Below are 18,996 nucleotides of genomic sequence, written 5' to 3' on the forward strand. Positions count from 1 at the left end.
ACTGATGCTCCCACAATGTGAAACTTCCTGTATAAACACACACACACACACACACACCCGTATACCACAATTATGTCTCTTTCCTGAAACTTTGTCATGTGATAGCCTCTGCCTGGACCACCTTTCCTTCCCTGCCCTGTTTTGCCTGTCTAGCTCCTAATCACCCTTCAAAACTTAGCCCAGGCATCACCCCTACTAGGAAGCTTTCTCTGATTAATTAGAGGCCAGGTGAACACCTTCTTTAGTCTCAGCCTCTTGAACTTGCCACTTATATTGTTTGTATCCATCTAGCTACATGCTTTTCATCATCCAACCTCCAGAATGCAAAATGAGTCTGGTGTGACCGCCTGAAAAACTGAAGTCCAGAGAGAGGGGTCAGGGATCAAAACAGGCAATGGAGGCAAGAAAGTTAGGAAACTCCTGACATCTTCAACTGGATAGGTTTCCTCATACAAGCTTTTCTTTCATTGCCTTTACCACAATTTTGTCCTTATTTTATTTGCATAATTATTTGGTTAATGTACAAATACACATATACATACACACACACAAAATTGCAAAGCCACATTATTTCTAATCTCTAATACAGTGCCTAGCACACAGATTCTGCCCTATAAATATGAATATAATTAATTAGTGGCTTAAATAATTAATGTGTACACATAAAACAGATCCAAGATATAAAAGCTGAAATAAGATCATAAATGGGGCTAAATTCCAAAGTTCATTTGTATGTGTCTACATTGTACAAAACCAGACATGGACACTATATAGAAACCATAGACACTGAGGGAGCTCCCATTGTGGCTCAGCAGTAACAAACCTAACTGGTATCCATGAGGATGCAGGTTTGATCTCTGGCCTCAGTCAGTGGGTTAAGGATCTGGCATTGCCATGAGCTGTGGTGTAGGTCGCAGTCACAGCTTGGAATCTGGTGTTGGTGTGGCTGTGGTGTAGCCCTGCATTGCAGCTCCTATTCAATCCCTAGCCTGGGAACTTCCATGTGCCACAGGTGGGGTCATAAAAAGCAAAATAAATAAATAAATGCTAATGTTTTAAAAAAAGAAATAATGTATATTGACCTCCAATTCGAATAGAATTACACCCAAGCCTGAGAGGGTCTGGTTCTGAGACTTATGTTTAAACAAATATTGAAACCTCCATGGGATTTCTCTTCCTCAGTAAGACCCAAAGCCCATAATTTACTGAGTATAAACAAGACTTAAACAATGAAGCTGTCTGGAATCCACGAATACCCTCATTTTATATGAAATGAGGTGAAGCAAGATTTTATACACTTACCCACTGGCATGATAACTTCTCTTGGAGAAAGCACTGTATTTGTTTAGGAGACACTTTGATTAACAGTTTTAAGTAAAGCATGAGGCCCAAAAAGTTATACACAAGTCACAACAGAACATCAAAGTGCCTTGGATAAATGACAACCATAGTTAACCTCGGGTTCCTTTATTTTGTCAAGCACTGTTTTTGGTAGAATTTGCAAGTTTGGGGCAAAGAAGAATTGCTCTGAAAATAGGAGGGGATCCAGAGGCACTGCACTAGGTGTCAGGGAAGAAAGACACATGTATAATGTAAAAGTGAGATCTTGGGAATTTTTCAATTTGCTTGCAATGGGGTATAAACTCATTGCTCTGTCTCCCCTACAACCTCGTCAGTAAATTCTGCTTGGCCCTTGTGTGAGCGGATTTTATTGGGGGGGGGGGTGGACTCAAAGAATAGGATAAATGAATAGTTGACATCTGGATATTGAAGTAATGGAGGAAATTATTCTTAGCCAAGCTGGCTGACCTACCAAAGGAGCCTCTGCTAGCCACACTGAACCTTTGCACACCCACCAGCCTCATCTCTACCTTTCCTATAAATTAACTAGCCATTTAACAAGCTACTGCAGATAAAAAGAGAAGAAAGGGTGAGTTCATTTTGATGAGTTATCGCCAACATGTATTCACATCTAATATAGTTGAACAGTTTATATGGACTCTCATTTAAATTTCACAGCATCTCTATGCAGTGGTTGGTGTCATTTCTATTTTATAGACACAGAATAAAGAAATTCAGTAAATTGTCCCAAGTCGTGCAACCAGTAGTATTAGAATCTGGACTTGAATTCCCATGTGTCTTTCCACCATATTACTCTCTCTCCTACAAGGGCTGGATGGTGGAAAAGGAAAAGGAAGGGATGGAGTTTGGAAGATGATGCCATCTGTTCAGGTAGGGTTTCCTGGAGTTCACTGTTGCCAAAGAGTACTTTTAGGCTCTAGGGAGCCAAACAAGGTGTGCTGCTGAGGTACATAACCATGTGCTTGGGCATCATGGAACTTGTGTTTGGCATAATCATCAAATAGAAACATAGCATGATACTGTGGTGCTCTGCAATCAGGCAAATCCTGGTTTGAATCATGGTTTTGATTTATTACCTGAAACAGTTCAACGCTAAATTTCCCTTTAGAAACAACCATCATAAACATAAATTTAACAATTAGTCAAAAGAAGGACAGCTCTTCTGAAGCAGAGAACAACTGTCACCAGAGAATAAGAACCCTAAATCTCCTTCATTCGAATCGCAGCATTCCCACTTAACAGAGAATACGAGCTCAACCTTGTAATTTCCTTAATTCCTAAAAATAAACTGAAACCTCTGATGTCTATAGGATAAATCAGTTTTATAGAAGAAACGATGTTGACTGTGGTTATTATTTTGTGAGCTTGGGAAAATTACTTTACCTTTTTGAGACTCAGATTTGTCATCCATAAAATGGGTATAATCAAGCACAAAAAAATAGTTTTGTAAATGATCTGACATAATATGTACGAAGTTCTGAGCATCATGCCTAGCACAGAGGAGGCACTCGTTAAAGGGAGTGATGATGGTGGCAATGATGACAATATTTACAGTGATGATAATTGTAAAAAACAATGATGCAAAGACCACGATGTACTGAAATTAATGTGGTAGAAGATGTCGTTGCTGTTGCTGCTGCTGTTTATGATGCTAATGGTGATGATGATGAAGAAGAAGACTGATGTGGTAGAAGCTGATGATGATGACGATGACAACAATGACCACTCAATGATAAGGCTGTAATGAACAGCGATCAAGATGCTGATGTGTTTGTTGGTGGTGATGATGTTGGCGTAGGTGGAGAAGATGAAGAAAGAAGAAACAAAATGGGAAGAGGAAGGAAAACAGGAAAAAAGGGAAGAAGGATTAAGAAAGGAGCGGATTTCCCTGAAGCAGCCACTACAACTCACAGATGACCAGGTCTCACAAACACAAACCCAAGGCGCTTTGTTCCTCCTAACAGAACAGTTATCCTCTTCCTGATTGGAGGAACAAGGCCAAGCACAACAATGGAGATGGTCTCTGGGATCCCCCTTGATCCATCTTATCACCCAGGCTGCTCCTCCTCCAAGGATGAGAAAAGAGCCTTACTCTTTCGATTTTTCTGCTTGAAGAGAATAATGTAACCATGGGCTCACCATAAGCATCATATGGTTGGCAATGGTAGCCAGATAATCCTACCAGCAGAACCTGATGCCTTCTGTGCAGTGGAGCCCAAACCATGAAGACTAATGAAATACAGAATTAATCCTCGAGAGCCTAGTTTCCAGGTAACTGAGACTAAGCCTGGGAGGATCTGGCCAAATCACTTCTGCAGTGTCATCACTCAAGAACTAGAAACAAAGTATTTCCCAGAGTACTACAAATATCAAGTAGATGATTAAGATCGTATAAGAAGGTGTGTTCTGAGTTCTCTCAAGTAGCAACTATGAATATCTTGATTTTAGATAATTATGAAGTGCAGAATTATTCTAATGGTTAGAAGCATGACCTCTAACAAGTTAATTAATCTCTCTGAATCTCTATACGATGAGGTTATTACTAGTGTAGGAGACAATGAGAAATGTAGCCAAAGTATGGATTTGATTATGTGAATCCCTGCTTAAAACTTTCAGTGGTTTCCTTGCAATTCTAAGGATGGAATCCACATATTTAATATGGCTGGCAAAGCCCTTTCTGACCTGGCTACTGCCTAACTCCCTCCACAGACTAAATCTTCCTAAGCTGCTTTCATGCCTTCCAAGTATCAAATTCCTTCTATGTTCATACTCTTTCATCATGCTGCTGGCCCTCCTAGATCACTCAGCCCCAGGCTTGGAGGAGCTGCCTTCCTCCAGGAGCTCATAGCCCTTTGAATCTCCCATATCACGGTGTAGTTGGGTAGTTCCTGTTGGGCTCTACTCTGTGCCAGGTGCTGTGCTAGGTGGTGACGATTGACAGTCAATAGAGCATCTCAATCCCAGGTAGTTGTGGAAACAGATAGTGCTGAGTAGAGAAAAGAGTACTGCGACTGATGCGAGCAGGGGCACAGAGGAGGAGTGTTGGGGAAGGAGGGGTCAGAGGAAGCCTTATGGAGCGTGATAACTGGAGACAATCTATCCAGGCAGATAAAAAGAGTAAGAGCATTTCAGAAAGAGAAAACAGCGTGGACACAGAAATGTGACAGAGCATGGTGCATCGGGGAAACTTCACATAATTACATAGTACCTAAATATAGGATTCCAGAGCAGGGTGCTACAAGATGATGTTGGGCTGTGTGTGCCTCGTGCTGCCAAGGAACCTGGCCTTCACCTGTAGACACTGGGCAGCCACTGAAGAAGTGAAAGCAGAGGGCTGATCTGACTACCCTACAGCATGAGATCTGTATATCTCATGGGACCTATCATCTTTTTTGGATTATTTCCCGTTTTTTCTGCCCACCATCCCATCCTTTTCTCTCCATAACTCTACCTTCTCAAATATGTTCTTTCCTTTCCTAAAGTTTCCATTTACATAACTTTTGTTGACTCAGGATGTTAGAGAATTATGAATTTAGCCACATAATCCTACCAGCATCAATCAGGATTCAGGGAAATAACTTTCCATTCTTACATTACCCAAAATGCAAAACTACTACCCAACATGAGGACTCTACAATTGTCTTAAAATGAGGCAGAAATCTGCATCTTGATTTAAAAAAAGGAAATATGTTTGTCACTGAGAGTAACATGTCATGTTACCTCAGAGTGACCATGGAATACTGAGTTTTCCCATAGATCAACGCATTTCCTTTTAAATTATAAATATAACTCTTCCCATCCCCTCCCTTTTTTTGCTTTTTTTGCTTCTTTAGGGCCACACCCATGGCATATGGAAGTTCCCAGGCTAGGGGTCTAATGGGCCTATGACACAGCCACAGCAACGCAGGATCCGAGCTGCGTCTGTGACCTACACCACAGCTCACGGCAACGCCAGATCCTTAACCCACTGATTGAGGCCAGGAATCGAACCCGAAACATCATGGTTCCTAGTTGGATTCGTTTCCGCTGCTCCACAATGGGAACTCTCCCATCCCTTCTTTTTGATGGAGCTGATGACTAATCTCTTTCAGGGCAGAATAACCAGAAAATTCCACTGAATAGCTTGGCTAATGAAGTTATTCAAAGGCAATGGGTTATCAAACTTAAAGTCCTAGACTTCTTTGAGGATGAAGGATAGGGTTAAGGTTTAGGTTTAGGGTTAAGGTTTAGGGCTAGCGTCAAGGTTAATGTCAAATTTAGGTTAGATTTGGGTAATGTTAGGGTTAGGGCTGGGGGGGTTAAGGATAAGGTTAGGTTAGGGTTAAGGTTGGAGTTAGGTTTAAGGTTAGAGTTATAGTTGAGGGTAGGATTAAGGTTAAGGTTAGAGATAGGACTGGGGAGCTTCTGGGGGAGGGGGAAAATGAGATTGAAGGCAGCTGACATTTCAACTACTTTTACACACACTTATCAAACATTTATCTATTTTTTTCTGTTGAACTTCACTCAAAATAATAAAAAGCAGAATGTACCCTTGTCTGATTCATGAATGAGGTTTTAAAAATCACCGATAAAAAAACTTTCAAAGTCATGCATCAAAGACTGACACCACAGGCCATTTTTCAGGAACTCAATAGTCTCATGAATAAAAAGCATTTAGACACCTGCAGACATGCTACCTGCACAGCTGAAGCTGCCTCTTAACACGGGAGAGGACAGCTGGGGACCCCTGGGGCAAGCAAACAATCTAGATGATCTTTCCCTCTGACTGGCAGGAGCTGGGAAGTACGATTGGAAATGGGTTCGAACAGGACCACACTTACCTTGTCTTGTGGTAGATGGAACTAAGGAAACTAGTTTAGAATGATTACAGTCTGGAAACGATTAGAAGTTCCAAAGCCTAGGCCCTTGGATTTGAAAGGTTAAGTAAAGACCACAGTATGAAACCAAGAATGAGGGGATGGCTGGGAAGCTAATAATTGATCAAGCATGGAAACGCTTTTGAGACTGAGCAAGTGTAATCAGCCAGATAGTAAATGCTTTAGGCTTTGCAGGCTGCATACAATCTCTGTCACAATTACTGAACTCTGTTGCTCTAGAACAAAGGCATCCATAAACTATACATCTATGAATAAGCAAGGTTGTGTTCCAATAAAATTTTCTTTAAAAAGTTAGGCATCAGGCCAAATTTGGCCCAGGGGTCGTGATTTGCTGACTCTTGTAATAGGGTATTTGAGAGCATGTTTTGTGATACTCTATCAGAGGACAGTCTTCTGAGAATTGAACCAATATAGCGATATGCAGAATAAAGACACTGGAGAGGCTGATCAGAAACCCTGGATCCAGCCATACCTGAAGCTGAAATTTCCTCATATCTTCATTTATATGAAACAATAAGCTATCCTTTTTAAGAAGTGTGAGTTAATTTTTGTCCACAAACAAAACAAACAAACAAACAAAATACCCGATTGGTAGTCAAGGCACATAGAATGTTACCAAAAAAATATTAGGTCTCATCCAAAATCTTCTGACTCCCATTCCAGTACTCATCCATTTCAGTAAGCATCAGGCGGAAATGAATACCCTAGTTGATATCTTTTGTCCTAGCCAAAGACCCATGTTACCACTGTGGGCTGTATTTTGCTCCAAGAAACCCCTGCTTATTGGAATATCATTAAAGGAAAGTACATGCCTAAGAAATGCTGCCTGTGGATGTGGAAAGTTGACAGAACAGCCCTGGAGGGCCAGATGGATTCCAAACAGCTGTGACTTGATGGAGGCGCTCCATTTGGCAGGACCAGGGAGAGCCCAGCATGAACAGCATCAATTAGCAACCTCTTTTGAGAGAGGATGATTACAGCACATCACTGCAATCAAGCTTCATGCAGCCACTACAAATAATGGTTATAAAGTCTGTAGCAACATGTAGACATCTTTGATATGATTTTTAAAGAGAATACACTGGAATTCTCATTCATTGCTGAAGAGATTATAAATTGATACAAATTCTGTAGAAAGCAATTTTTCAATATGGATTGAAAACTCTTAAAATTAAAAACCTCGTAACTTTTGATTCAGTAAGCCTCCTCGCCTGTAAAAATCTACCCTAAGCAAATAATCAGAAATGCAAGCACCAATTTCTGCACAAGGATGTTCAACACAGCATTATTTATAATAACAATAAAAGAAAATAGTTCCCAAATGCCAAAGGTAAGAAATTGGCGAAATATGGTATATTAACCATAGGATAGAAAATTATGCTAGCCATGGAAGATATGATTAAGAAGAAAGTTTAATGACATGGGAAATTTTCACACCATGATAGGATAGAAAGCAGGTCACAAATTGCATATGTAACATGATAGCCACTAAATAATAAATGGTGCAAGTTTTAATTTTTACTTACCTGAGCTGAAAGGCCCAGGGTCCCTCTTATGGGTTTGTTTGTATGGGGATGCTTTCCTGGGGCTAAAGAGCAAGCAACGAGGGTAGGAGTTGTCCTAGAAAGAGAAGAAAGCAAGGACAATTAAGGAGATGTACAATGAAACAGTATCTAATCCCTCACATTGATATTTTGGGGCCCCGGTTGAAGAAAAGTTCTCGGCGACATTGAAAGGTCTCAAACGTCACTTCTCCAGGAAGTGTCCCCCTTCCACGCATGAGGTCCCATGCCTCTGATAAAAGCTCTCAGAGCATTTTATGTTTCTCTTTCAAAGCACATAATAAATGCTGTCATCGTATATTTAGATACTTACCATTCTCCCTCACCAGTCCTGCCTTACTGAATATGGGAGCCACTTTAAAGAGCATGGTGGGCTAATTGAAATTTAAGTATCAATTAATTCAAAGAAGACAAAACAAAAATCTATTTGCTGGTCACACCAACCACATTTCAAGCACCCAAGAGCTGTGTGTGACTAGCGGCCATCATCATGGACAGCTGACAGTGCAGACATGGAATATCTCCATCATCGCAGTCTTACTGGACAGTGCTATCTTGCTCACATGTTTTCCCTGCTTCCTAGGGTCTGGCACATTACAAGCACTCAATAATATTTGCTGAATGAATACAGTAAGGAAACGTTCTCCTTTTTAAAAGGACCTCGTGACTCAGCAGGTTAAGGGTCCAGTGCTGTCACTGCTGTGGCACAGGTTTGATCCCTAGGCTGGGGACTTCTTCATGAGTGAGTGCAGCTGGACAAAAATGGAGGGCCATTTGTATAGCATCTCCTCATTAGATGTGTCCCTTTTTCTAACATCCAGCACTATCAAGATCTAGTTATGAGTACATTTGGTAAGGAATAAATTTGGGAAAGAACAAATAATGATGAAAGAGTTCCTAATTCTAATGAGGCACCTAAGTATGCAGCATCAGCCCTGACAAATCACGCCTAACTTCTCAGGAGCAAATCTGAACTGGATGTGGCATATCTTTGTCACTGGGGCTAGGGTGCTTGGGGTGACAGAGCTGAGCTACCCGCGGTGGCCAACCCATTCTCTCTTCATCATTGATTTTTTTTTTCCCCTGACAGCTAAAGGATAAAAAGTGTAAAATCTTGGTCCTGTACATGGACATGAATCCTCTGAACTCTGGAGCTTTAACATTTAGAAGACCCAGGCTGTTCTGTATGCTCCTCACAAAACAGTCAGCTGGTCCAAAACCTCAAGAAATTGTCGTCAACACACTTCCTTTCCTACAGGAGGTACTCAGATAAATGTTTAATTAGCAGATAATTCTTAGTCTTTGAGAGCTGGTACCTGGTGAGTAAATTTCACTCATTCACGCAGCAAATGCTTACTGGACATCTACTGGGAGACAGGCAATCCTTGGGCACTTGGAGATATACCAGTGAACAAAACGGAAGTAGATAAACATTTCATCTTCATGAAGCTTACCTGCCGGGCTGGTTCTCAATCCTGGCTAAATATGAGAATCACCTGGGGAGTTTTGAAATCTCGCATTACTTGGGACACACACGTACATGCGCACAGAGATTCCTATTAAAGTAGTCCAAGATAAAGACTAGAAAATGGGTTTTTTTTTTTTTTTTTAAACTTCACAGTTGGCTCCAATGAGCACACACCCCAGGAAACATTAAGAACCAACGATCCTCAAAATGTGGTCCCCAGAACAGGAGCACCTGGAAACGTGTTAGAAATAAAAGTTTTCAGGCCTCTTCTCAAATGTACAGAGTCAGGAAATTCTGGGAGGGGGGGCTAGTAAGCTGGGTCTTAACAAGCTCTCCAGGTGACTCTGGTGCATTCAAAACTTTGAGAAACACTGCTCTAAGCAAAATTCACTAAGGAAATGAGTTTTTAAAGAAAGGAGAATCCTGGTGTCCATCTTTTCGCAATGCCCTCCTGCCAAGACATTAAAGGTAGAAATGAATTGCAAGAACAGCCTCCCCACGTGGGTACCTGACTGCCACACTGCTGGGTTTTCAGAGCCTCTCACCAGCTGCTCAAGGCACTGCCTTGCTAACTGGGGCTCCTCCCTGACCCAGTTCCCCAGTTAGCAATGCCTCCCCCACTGCCAGTGAGCCTGGCATAGACCCCTTTGCTGACTTCCCTACAATAACCTGCAGGTGCAATTGGTCACATCTATCTGATGGCCACATCCACTGGAAGGCCTGATCTCCATGCGCAGGGCACACACTCATACACAGAGGCATGGCCCACCACAGCACACATGCACACACACACGTACACACACACAGCCTCATATTACACAATACACACGAACACATCCCTACTCTGTCACACATATAATGTTGCAAACACACACACACAGCGCTCATTGTCAAGCATACATTCACATGCTCTTACACTGTTCTAGACACACACACATACACACACACACACACATCACACCATTTTTTGGCCATGCCTATGGTATGTGGAAGTTCCCAGGGCATGGAATTTAAACTTAACCTAAAGACACTGCAGTGATAGCTAGTCAGGTTGATTACCGCTGAACCACAACAGGAACTCCCAGAGATGCCTTTCTTGAAGGATGCTTTTAGGTTATGCTACATACAGTTCAGGGGAGTGGGTACCCTTCTACTAGGGTGGACAGACTCTCCAGCCACACTGTGCTGAATCTGCTGCACAGCCAAGTGGCTAACTAATCACCCCTGCTACCCTAGCATGTCAGCCATGTCCAGGGCCAGCCAGCATTGAGAAAAAGGGGTCCCCACTAAGGCAAGCATAAGGCAATGCTCTTAAAGTTAATAGCATAACTCTTCTGGGTGACCGAAAAAATGATGGAGACATGGACATCACACATAGACAGAGTCCAAATAAAATTGTGTCATGAAGTGGGAGTGTGAGAAAAAAAAGGCATGTTCTAAAATAACCTGTTCTTTTACATACAAATTGGAATTGGCATATAAACTAAATAAATTAGATCTAAGTAGCCATTTGACTTTCTTATCTGTATTTCTAGTTTATATTTTTTTAGTTGGCCAAAAACAAGCATTTAATCATCTTATTTAAAAAATGAAGATCAAAACTATAGTTCAAAAAGATACATGCATCCCTATGTTCATTGCAGCACTATTTACAATGGCCAAGAAAGAGAAACAACCTCAATGTCTATCAACAGATGAATGGATAAAAAAGATGTGGTACACATATACAATGGACTAGTTCTCAGCCATAAAAAAGAAAGAAATAAGGCCATTTGCAGCAACATGGATGGACCTAGAGATTATCATACTTAGCAAAGTCAGAAAGAGAAGGCCAAATACCATATGATATCAATTATACGTGGAAAGTGAATACAACACAAATGAATATATTTACCGAAGAGAAACAGACTCACAGACACAAAAAGCAGAGTTGTGGTTGCCAAGGGGGAGGGGGTTGGGGAAGGGATGCAAACTAGTATATATAGGATAGATAAATAGTATATAGTATTACATATATATATATGATGGAGAAACACCAAGGTCCTACTATATAGCATGGGGAACTATATTCAATGTCCTGTGATAAATCATAATGGAAAAGAATATGAAAAAGCATACACACACACACACACATATATATATAGCCACTTTGCTGTACAGCAGAAATTAACACAATATTGGAAATCACCTATACTTCAATAAATATTCAAAAAAATAAATTTAAAAAAAATAAAATGAAAAGAAAATGAGCCTTCGCTGCACATTCAGAGATACAGTCTAATTTAATATTGAGGGCTGTAAGAGAGGACAGGGGGAGATTTGGTTAGGATTAGGAAGGAGGTTTAGGGAGGCTAGGCCTATAAGCCACTGCCTCTGTCCCCAGGTACCACCTGTGATGGGGCCTCCTCACTCTTGGAGGGGATCCCACTCCTGGTCTGAACTTCTCCCGGTGACCTTCCCTCTTCCTCTTTCCATCCTGCCTTTGACTCGCTCCCATTCTCACCTGCCTTCCTGCTCCCATTGTCATCCCCTCTCCTCTCTTTAAACCTTAGACTTAAATCTACTTTCTCGACTCTGTCCTTATTTATTTTACTTTTCTTTTTACATCAGCATCATGAAGATATAGTGTATGTACAATAAAATGTATTCATGACAAATTGTGACAAACATATATAATCATGCAACCACCATCCCAATCAAACACCCTGGTGCCCGTTCCTGGTCAGTACTGTCACCATAGATTAGCTTTCCTGTTTTGGGATTGAACTTTGAATGGATTCAGTGTGTGTTCCTTTGTGCCTGGCTTCTCTCACTCGGAGTGATGCAGAGCTTCACCAAGTTGTGTTGCACGTTCTGGTAGTTTGTTCTTTTTTTGTGGCTGAGGAGTATTCCACCATATGGATCCACCACTACTCATTTATTCAATCACACGTGGAGAGATATTTGGGTTTTTCCAGTTTTTGAGTATTACACACGAAGTCTCTATGGACATTCAAAATCCGGTTTTGGAAAATGGTTATTTCATCTATTTTGCCCAGTTATCTAGCTGCTTCCAGTGGATCCATGATGGCCAGAAGTAGAATGGAGTCATCTTAGTTCTCATCGAATTAGCTTCATTGCCCCAGATCTGCTATCCCCATTTTCTTCAAGAAATGTGATGTTTGACTCAACTTTAACCACCAGCCCCCATCCTAAAAGAGCATTTGCACCAGCCATGTCCCTGCCCTTAAAATGGAAAACAGATATTTAAAGATCAGACTTTGGTGACCAGGTTAACGTCATGTTGATGGTGCGTGTATCCCCAACACGACAGAACGAGAGGGGCACGCCGGTCTGCTGTGTCCTTCTCCAAATCCTTCACATTGTGTCAAATCCAGAAAAACCCTAATCAAGGGACAGACCAGGACTCTTAAAAACTCTCAAGGTCATGAAAAACAAAGAGAGACTACTAGACAAACTGGTGATACCTAAACAAAGTCTGGAGTTTGGCCAACAGTAATGCTCTCATGATGGTTTCTTAGATTTGACAAAAGTGCCATGACAACGTAAGATGCCAGCAATAAAGGACTCTGGGGAAGGGGTATCCAGGAATGATTTGCACCATCTCGACAAATTTCCAGCAAATATAAAATTATTCCAAAAGTTTAAAAAATACGCATTTAAAATATCAGACTTTAACATTCTGAGCACGTACGAGACAATGAAGTAATACACTTGAGCTGTGGCTATCCCCCTAGACCTACAGTGCCACCCCCACAACTGCTGCCTCTCCTGGGAAAGGCCAAATAACCCCTTGTCTATTTGCACTCTTTATTTCCCTTTTGTGTGGATCTGCCTGGGATTTCTGATTATTAAATTGCCACCCTGTTGCCATAGTCAGAAATCCTTGCTGTGGCATTTTTGCACAGACTGGCCAATAAACCATCCCAAGCCAAGGAGAGAGAGGCACGTCTGAGCATAGAAGGGACGTGTTCAAATCCACAGAAAACCCCAACCAGCTCCAGGAAGAGGAAAATAAAGCCGCAGGGGGACCTGTACCCTCCAAAGCCCTCCGGGCGGCAATACACTATCGAATGCCCTGCCTCTTCCATCATTTGCTCTTTTCTGCTGAAAAGTAAAGCACCCCAGTGTGGGCAAGGCAGCCGTTTTACAAACCCTGCACTAGGCTCTAGTTTTATTTCCCAAGGTTAACGATCTAAATAAATCTGCTCAGCCTTACCTCTACTAAGCTGCTTGAGAAATGATGCTTTCTAGACAACAGAGATCAGATGTGTACTTTCTCCCTTTGAAAGCTGCCGTCAGTAGAAGCTCTCACTCTACCTAATGAACCAATGTTAATGTAACTACATGTTGTTAATTAAAAGCAGAATTTTATGCAAGCTTTTTTCCCTAGGAAAAAAAAAAAAAAGGAATATTGTGCTTGCAAAGTTCCCCAAATCAAGGAGAGGCCCTAGAATTTATAGGCCTCTCCTAACGGATATGGTGAAATATCTTTTAAGGGTGTCCTAGCCTTAGGGAATCTCATTCTCCTTCGAAAAAAGATCTGACCATGGATAACTCACTATAACCCAGGTTGTTTAGCTTTCAAGCGTAGGAGAAAACATTTCATCCTGGGTTCTCCATCTTTTCTTCATCCCAAATCATTTTTTCTTTTTGTCTTTTTAGGGCTGCACCCATGGCATATGGAGGTTCTCAGGCTAGGTGGCAAATCGGAGCTGTAGCCGCCAGCCTATGCCACAGCCACTGCATCACCAGATCCGAGCCGAGACTATGACCTACACCACAGCTCACGGCAATGCCAGATCCTTAACCTGCATCCTCATGGGTGCCAGTCAGATTTGTCTCCACTGAGCCATGACGGGAACTCCCCAAATCATTTTCTTAATGAGTCTACGTGAATTGTGTGCCCAAGAGAACAATAGCCACATCTCCTGATGGATCAAGTCAAAGATTTAGGGAAGTGTCTTCACTTGGGTTCCCCCTGAAGGAAGGATTTGAGTGCACATGATTTATTAGGAGGTGATCCATGAACACATGAGTAGTGCAAAGAGAAGTGAGAGAGGGATGGGAAGGGAACCAACACAAAGGGTGTGGTGGCAGATAAGTTACCAATGGCAGTGGAGGCTTGGCCACCAGGTGTGCCTGGGACTGGGCAGAATATGCCGTTTGGAATCAACACATGGAGACACCTGAGGGAGGTGTATTTGTTCCCCAGCTTTCAATCATCATCAGTTGGAGGCTCCTCCTGGGGTACTAACTTTCCAGTCCTTCTAGCCTCCCATGAGCAGGGCAAAGTAGCCTCCAGTGACCACACAGAGCCCTCAAGCAAAGAGACTTAGGCGCTGGCAGTTGACAATTAAGCCGGCCTCCCCAGAAGTGGTGAGAACCAAAGGGATATGGGCGGGGGGCCAGCAGCATCCGCAGATACAGTGGGTCAGAGCAGAGATGAGGATGGAACCCAGCCCTCCAGCTCTCTAGTAGTGTTGGGTAAACCCCGTTTCTGCCTTTGGTGGCAAGAGAAGAAAGCCTGCCGCACTTTCACGTACAGTGTGGTGTCTTTCTTTTCTTGTGTGGTCCTTGGCACTGGCACAGTAGGATGACTGAACCACTGGGTCTGGTTCTGCCACTAATGGTGACGTTGAGAGAGCCACAACTTTTCTACACTCAGTTTCCTCCATCTGCAAATTGAGGATAATAAGGAGCACCTCATTAGTTACTTATCTGAAATGAAAGTTAATATTATCTCAAGTCTGTAATTGGGAAAACTGGGGCATCCAGTGTTGCAAAAAGAATAAAATGAGATAATAAACTCATGAGATACAGAGCACCCTACAAAGACAAGGCAGTGTTAACAAGAACTCTGTGACACAGTCTTGTGGAGCACTGTTGCCAAAAATATAGCCATCCCAAGGCTTAGGTTATTAAAGATACTGTAATCAATGTATGAACATGGACACTAGCTTTATAGAGTTGTAAGGAACATAAAAACCAAACACAACTCATTATTCTTTGCTTGGACCCTGGTTTAAAAATAATAATTATAAAATACAATTTGAGAAAATTGGAGAAATTTGAACAAGAACCAACATTATATGGTATTAAGAAATCAATACTCATTTTGTGAGGTGTGATAAAGATATTGTGGTTATAAAGGAAAGTGATCTTACATTTTGGAGATGGAGATTTGCATATTTAGGAGTGAAGTGTGATATCTGTATTTACTTTAAAATGATCTAGAAAAATATGACAAAATACTAACAAATGTCAGGTGACAGGTAAATGGGTGTTTATTATATTGTATTTTCTAGTTTTCTATGTGTATGTTTGAAAAGTTTCATTAAAAAAAAACCCACTGTATTGTTAAGAAATTTTCAAATAAATTGAGAAAAGTAGACAGTACTTTTAAATCCCTTTAAGTTGGGATTTACCTCTGTTGTTATATTGAATTCTAGTTCATATATCTTTTAATTAAAACTTTATCAAGGTAACTGTAGCTGTGCAGTTATAAGAAGTACCATGTGTGCCCTTTGCTCAGTTTTTTCCAGCGGTAACATTTTGCAAAACTATAGTATGATATCATAACCAGGACAATGATAGTGACAAAATCTACTGGTCTCATTCAGATTTCCACATTGTCATCTATACCCATTTGTGTGTGGGAGGGGGTAGGTGTGGGTGTGTGTACTTAGCTGTATACAATTTTACCCCATGTATCCACATCAAGATACAGAACATTTCTAGAAGTTCCCCTGTGGCACAGCAAGTTAAGGATCCCATGTGCCACAGTTGTGTCACAGGTCACAACTATAGAGAGGGTTCGATCGCTAGCCCAGGAACTTCTACATGCTGCAGGTGTGGCCAAAAAAAAAAAAAAATACATAACATTTCCATCACCTCAGGTTGGCCTTTTATAATTACATTCACCTCACCCCCCACCCACAAACCTCCCCATGTCTAAACCATGGCTCCTCTCTTTCTAAAATAATGTCATTTAAAAAATGTTACGTAAGTGGAGTCATATGAGATGTAACCTAAAATGTCAACATGAAGTAAGAGGTGAGACTGACTAGGAACTAAAAGACCTGGGTTTGAGCCCAAGTTCTGCCACTATTTCTTAACTATATTACCAATTTATCTTGGCCTTTGTTTCTTCATCTATAAAACCAAGTAGCTGCTTGCCTTATAGAGTACAAGGCTTTGTCCAGGAAACAAAAGTGTGCTCCAGGCAAAAACCCCAATATGAATGGTACCCCCTGGATTTATGCAGGGAAATTTCTCTGCAACTAAATGCAAAGACCCTGCCTCCAGGCTGCCATATTTCCTCCTTTTAAATGAATGTGTTGGCAATTGTGTATTTTCTCTATGTCTGCAAGCATGATTGAATCACACTCTTTCCCTAAGAGAGAATATTCTGTTCCTCTGTACTGATGTAGAAAGTTTCAGAGTTCCCTGGTGGCTCAGTGGGTTAAGGACCCAGCATTGTCACTGCTGTGGCTTGCTGGTTCCCTGACCTAGGAATTTCCACATGCCTTGGGCATGGCCAAAAAGAAAAGAAAAGGAAAAGGAAAGAAAGTTTCCAAGCCTGGGAGGTTCTGAACGTTGATAAATCTACCCCCTCCCGGCCCCCCATCCCACAAAAGGCCACCTTGTGAAGCCTATCATCAGACAATTAAAACTCCCCTGGTGACACCTTGACTTTGCTGCCAACTTCTTTTAAATTTCAGCAGATGATCTGACCTTTTCATTATCTGCATTTCACTTATAAAAAGAGGATATGCAATAATGAGAATCCCATGCCTCCAGAAGAGAATGGACAACTTCCAGAAAAGGATGCTTTGTGCTCTCAAGACTTTAATTCATGACACATGCACCTCTCTTCAGCCCAAGTGTGACTCCAACGTCATTTAATTTATGTTCAAGTATTTATTCTGCTGTAATGCCTTCTCCAATTACTACTAGATAATTGCATAAGAGGAAATGAAACCCAACATGCCGGACTAATGTGAGATCATTTTGTGGGCAAATTTCTGGCCTGGAAACACTTGCTGAAATGGGGCACAGGTGATTTAGTACAATGAAACCAGGGAGACAGGGCCCCCCTTTAATTAGCTCCTTAACTTATTTAATGATGCATCGTGGATTCTGAAAGATGTTATTGTTTGAGTTTAATGTGCCATACAATTCAGGGAAAGGAGCCTGAGAAGGAAAAAGGCGAAAGGCTGGCTTGCGACCCATGTCCTTGGTGTGCTTGGCTCAGCACCACAAACAAGCCTGGTAACGGTACCTCTGCTTTCTTTCTCCCTTCTCTATGTCTCAGGTATTAGTGGAAAGGCCCTTTTGATAACTTCATGCAGCTCTCAGCCTCAGAAGTTTACTTGACAACCTTTTAACTATGTGTATTTCCACTCCCTGCTTCAGCAGGTTCATAATCAACCACAAGGAATTAATATTTCCCTCTGAAGTTATTCTTCCTCTTGGGTAAAAATCAGAGTCCACATAAGATGAGCATATGTCATAAGTTTTCACACTAAACTTACTTTTTATTTCCAGAGCTCATTTCATGGAAGGTAGAAACTTAGTCTCAATAACTTTGGGGTCTCCTCCTCCTGGGGGTACCTTGCTACCTTTGTGCATGTATGGCTTCACCGCTTTATGCAGGCCAACCCATTTCTAGGCCCTGCTTTTCTGGGTGAGAGCACAGGGGTGAAATGCAGCCCTTCCATCAGAGCAAGCATATATTCTAGGTGAGCAGTGCCTACATTCATTCTTTTTTCCTCTCCTCTCTGAAGCCACCACTATTCCTGTTCAATGTATTTTCCTACATTCAGCTGCTTCTTGTATTTCTCCTCTCATTCAAGTGGCGCACGTTTTGTGGCCTTTTCCACATGAACCAAACACCAGGGATCATAGATCAGAGAGTCTGAGACGTGGGAGAGAATGCAGAAATAACTTAATACAACTCCCTGACCCTTACAGTGAGATTACTCAGGTGTGGGGGTCGAGGGGGATTAGAAAACGGAATTTCCGGGGGTAGAAACTGTTCTATATCCTGACTGTGCTGATGGTTATATGAACACATACTTGTGTTAGAGTTCATGGAACTATATACCAAAAAAAGAAAAATCACTTTCACTGTATGATAACATTAAAAAACAAATTCAATTTAAGAATATAGCACTAGCAAGCTTGAGGGTCAGGATCAAAATCTTGGTCTCTTGAACCTTATAAAAATACTCCCTAAGGTAACTGCAATTTAGTTGACAAAGCAGATCAAGATGGCAGGGACCCCTACATGTGTCATCTTGACCTGCTATATATAAGACTATATGTCATTACATTAATATATTATATTCAAATATACATATACACACATTCTTCCAAAAGCTCAGTGCAGTGTCTAGTATATAGCGGGTGTTCAAAAAATATTTGTTGAATAAAAGAAATCAGTAATTTGCATATTGAAAATACCATGAAAAAACACAAGATGCTAGATAGACCAGTGGGGGGAGCCTGAATTTGGGGCCTTCAATAGTCTATTTGCTTACTTGCTCAATGTGCCTAAGAGGTGGGGGCTTGGCTAATCACCTAGAATAATAAAAATCTATTCTAACGGAAGCTGTCCTTTTTTTGTCCTTCAGCTGGGAGCCTTTCAAATCACCCATAATGGTTTTCACTCTGTCCCTTTACCTGTCCCTCGAGCTCCAGGCTCATTTATGACCTGAGCTTC

At 41.5% G+C, this 18,996-nt stretch overlaps 1 protein-coding gene across 3 annotated transcripts in view; it reads right to left on the bottom strand.

Annotated features, from left to right (window-relative positions):
• LOC110259922 (uncharacterized) overlaps positions 1 to 18,996 on the bottom strand; it is a 666,350-nt gene that overhangs the window by 407,028 nt on the left and 240,326 nt on the right. For all 3 annotated transcript variants that reach the window (XM_085017475.1, XM_085017474.1, XR_014840701.1), the window contains one exon: positions 7,766 to 7,859. In XM_085017475.1, the coding sequence (XP_084873601.1) occupies positions 7,766 to 7,859 (94 nt within the window). Of the gene's footprint in view, positions 1 to 7,765; positions 7,860 to 18,996 lie in introns of those variants that run through there.

This window comes from Sus scrofa, chromosome 3, assembly GCF_054392235.1.
Source record: "Sus scrofa isolate SSC_HxYL_T2T_F1_AM1 chromosome 3, Sscrofa_HxYL_maternal_Yorkshire_Landrace_v2.0, whole genome shotgun sequence".
NCBI classification, from domain to species: Eukaryota; Metazoa; Chordata; class Mammalia; order Artiodactyla; family Suidae; genus Sus; species Sus scrofa.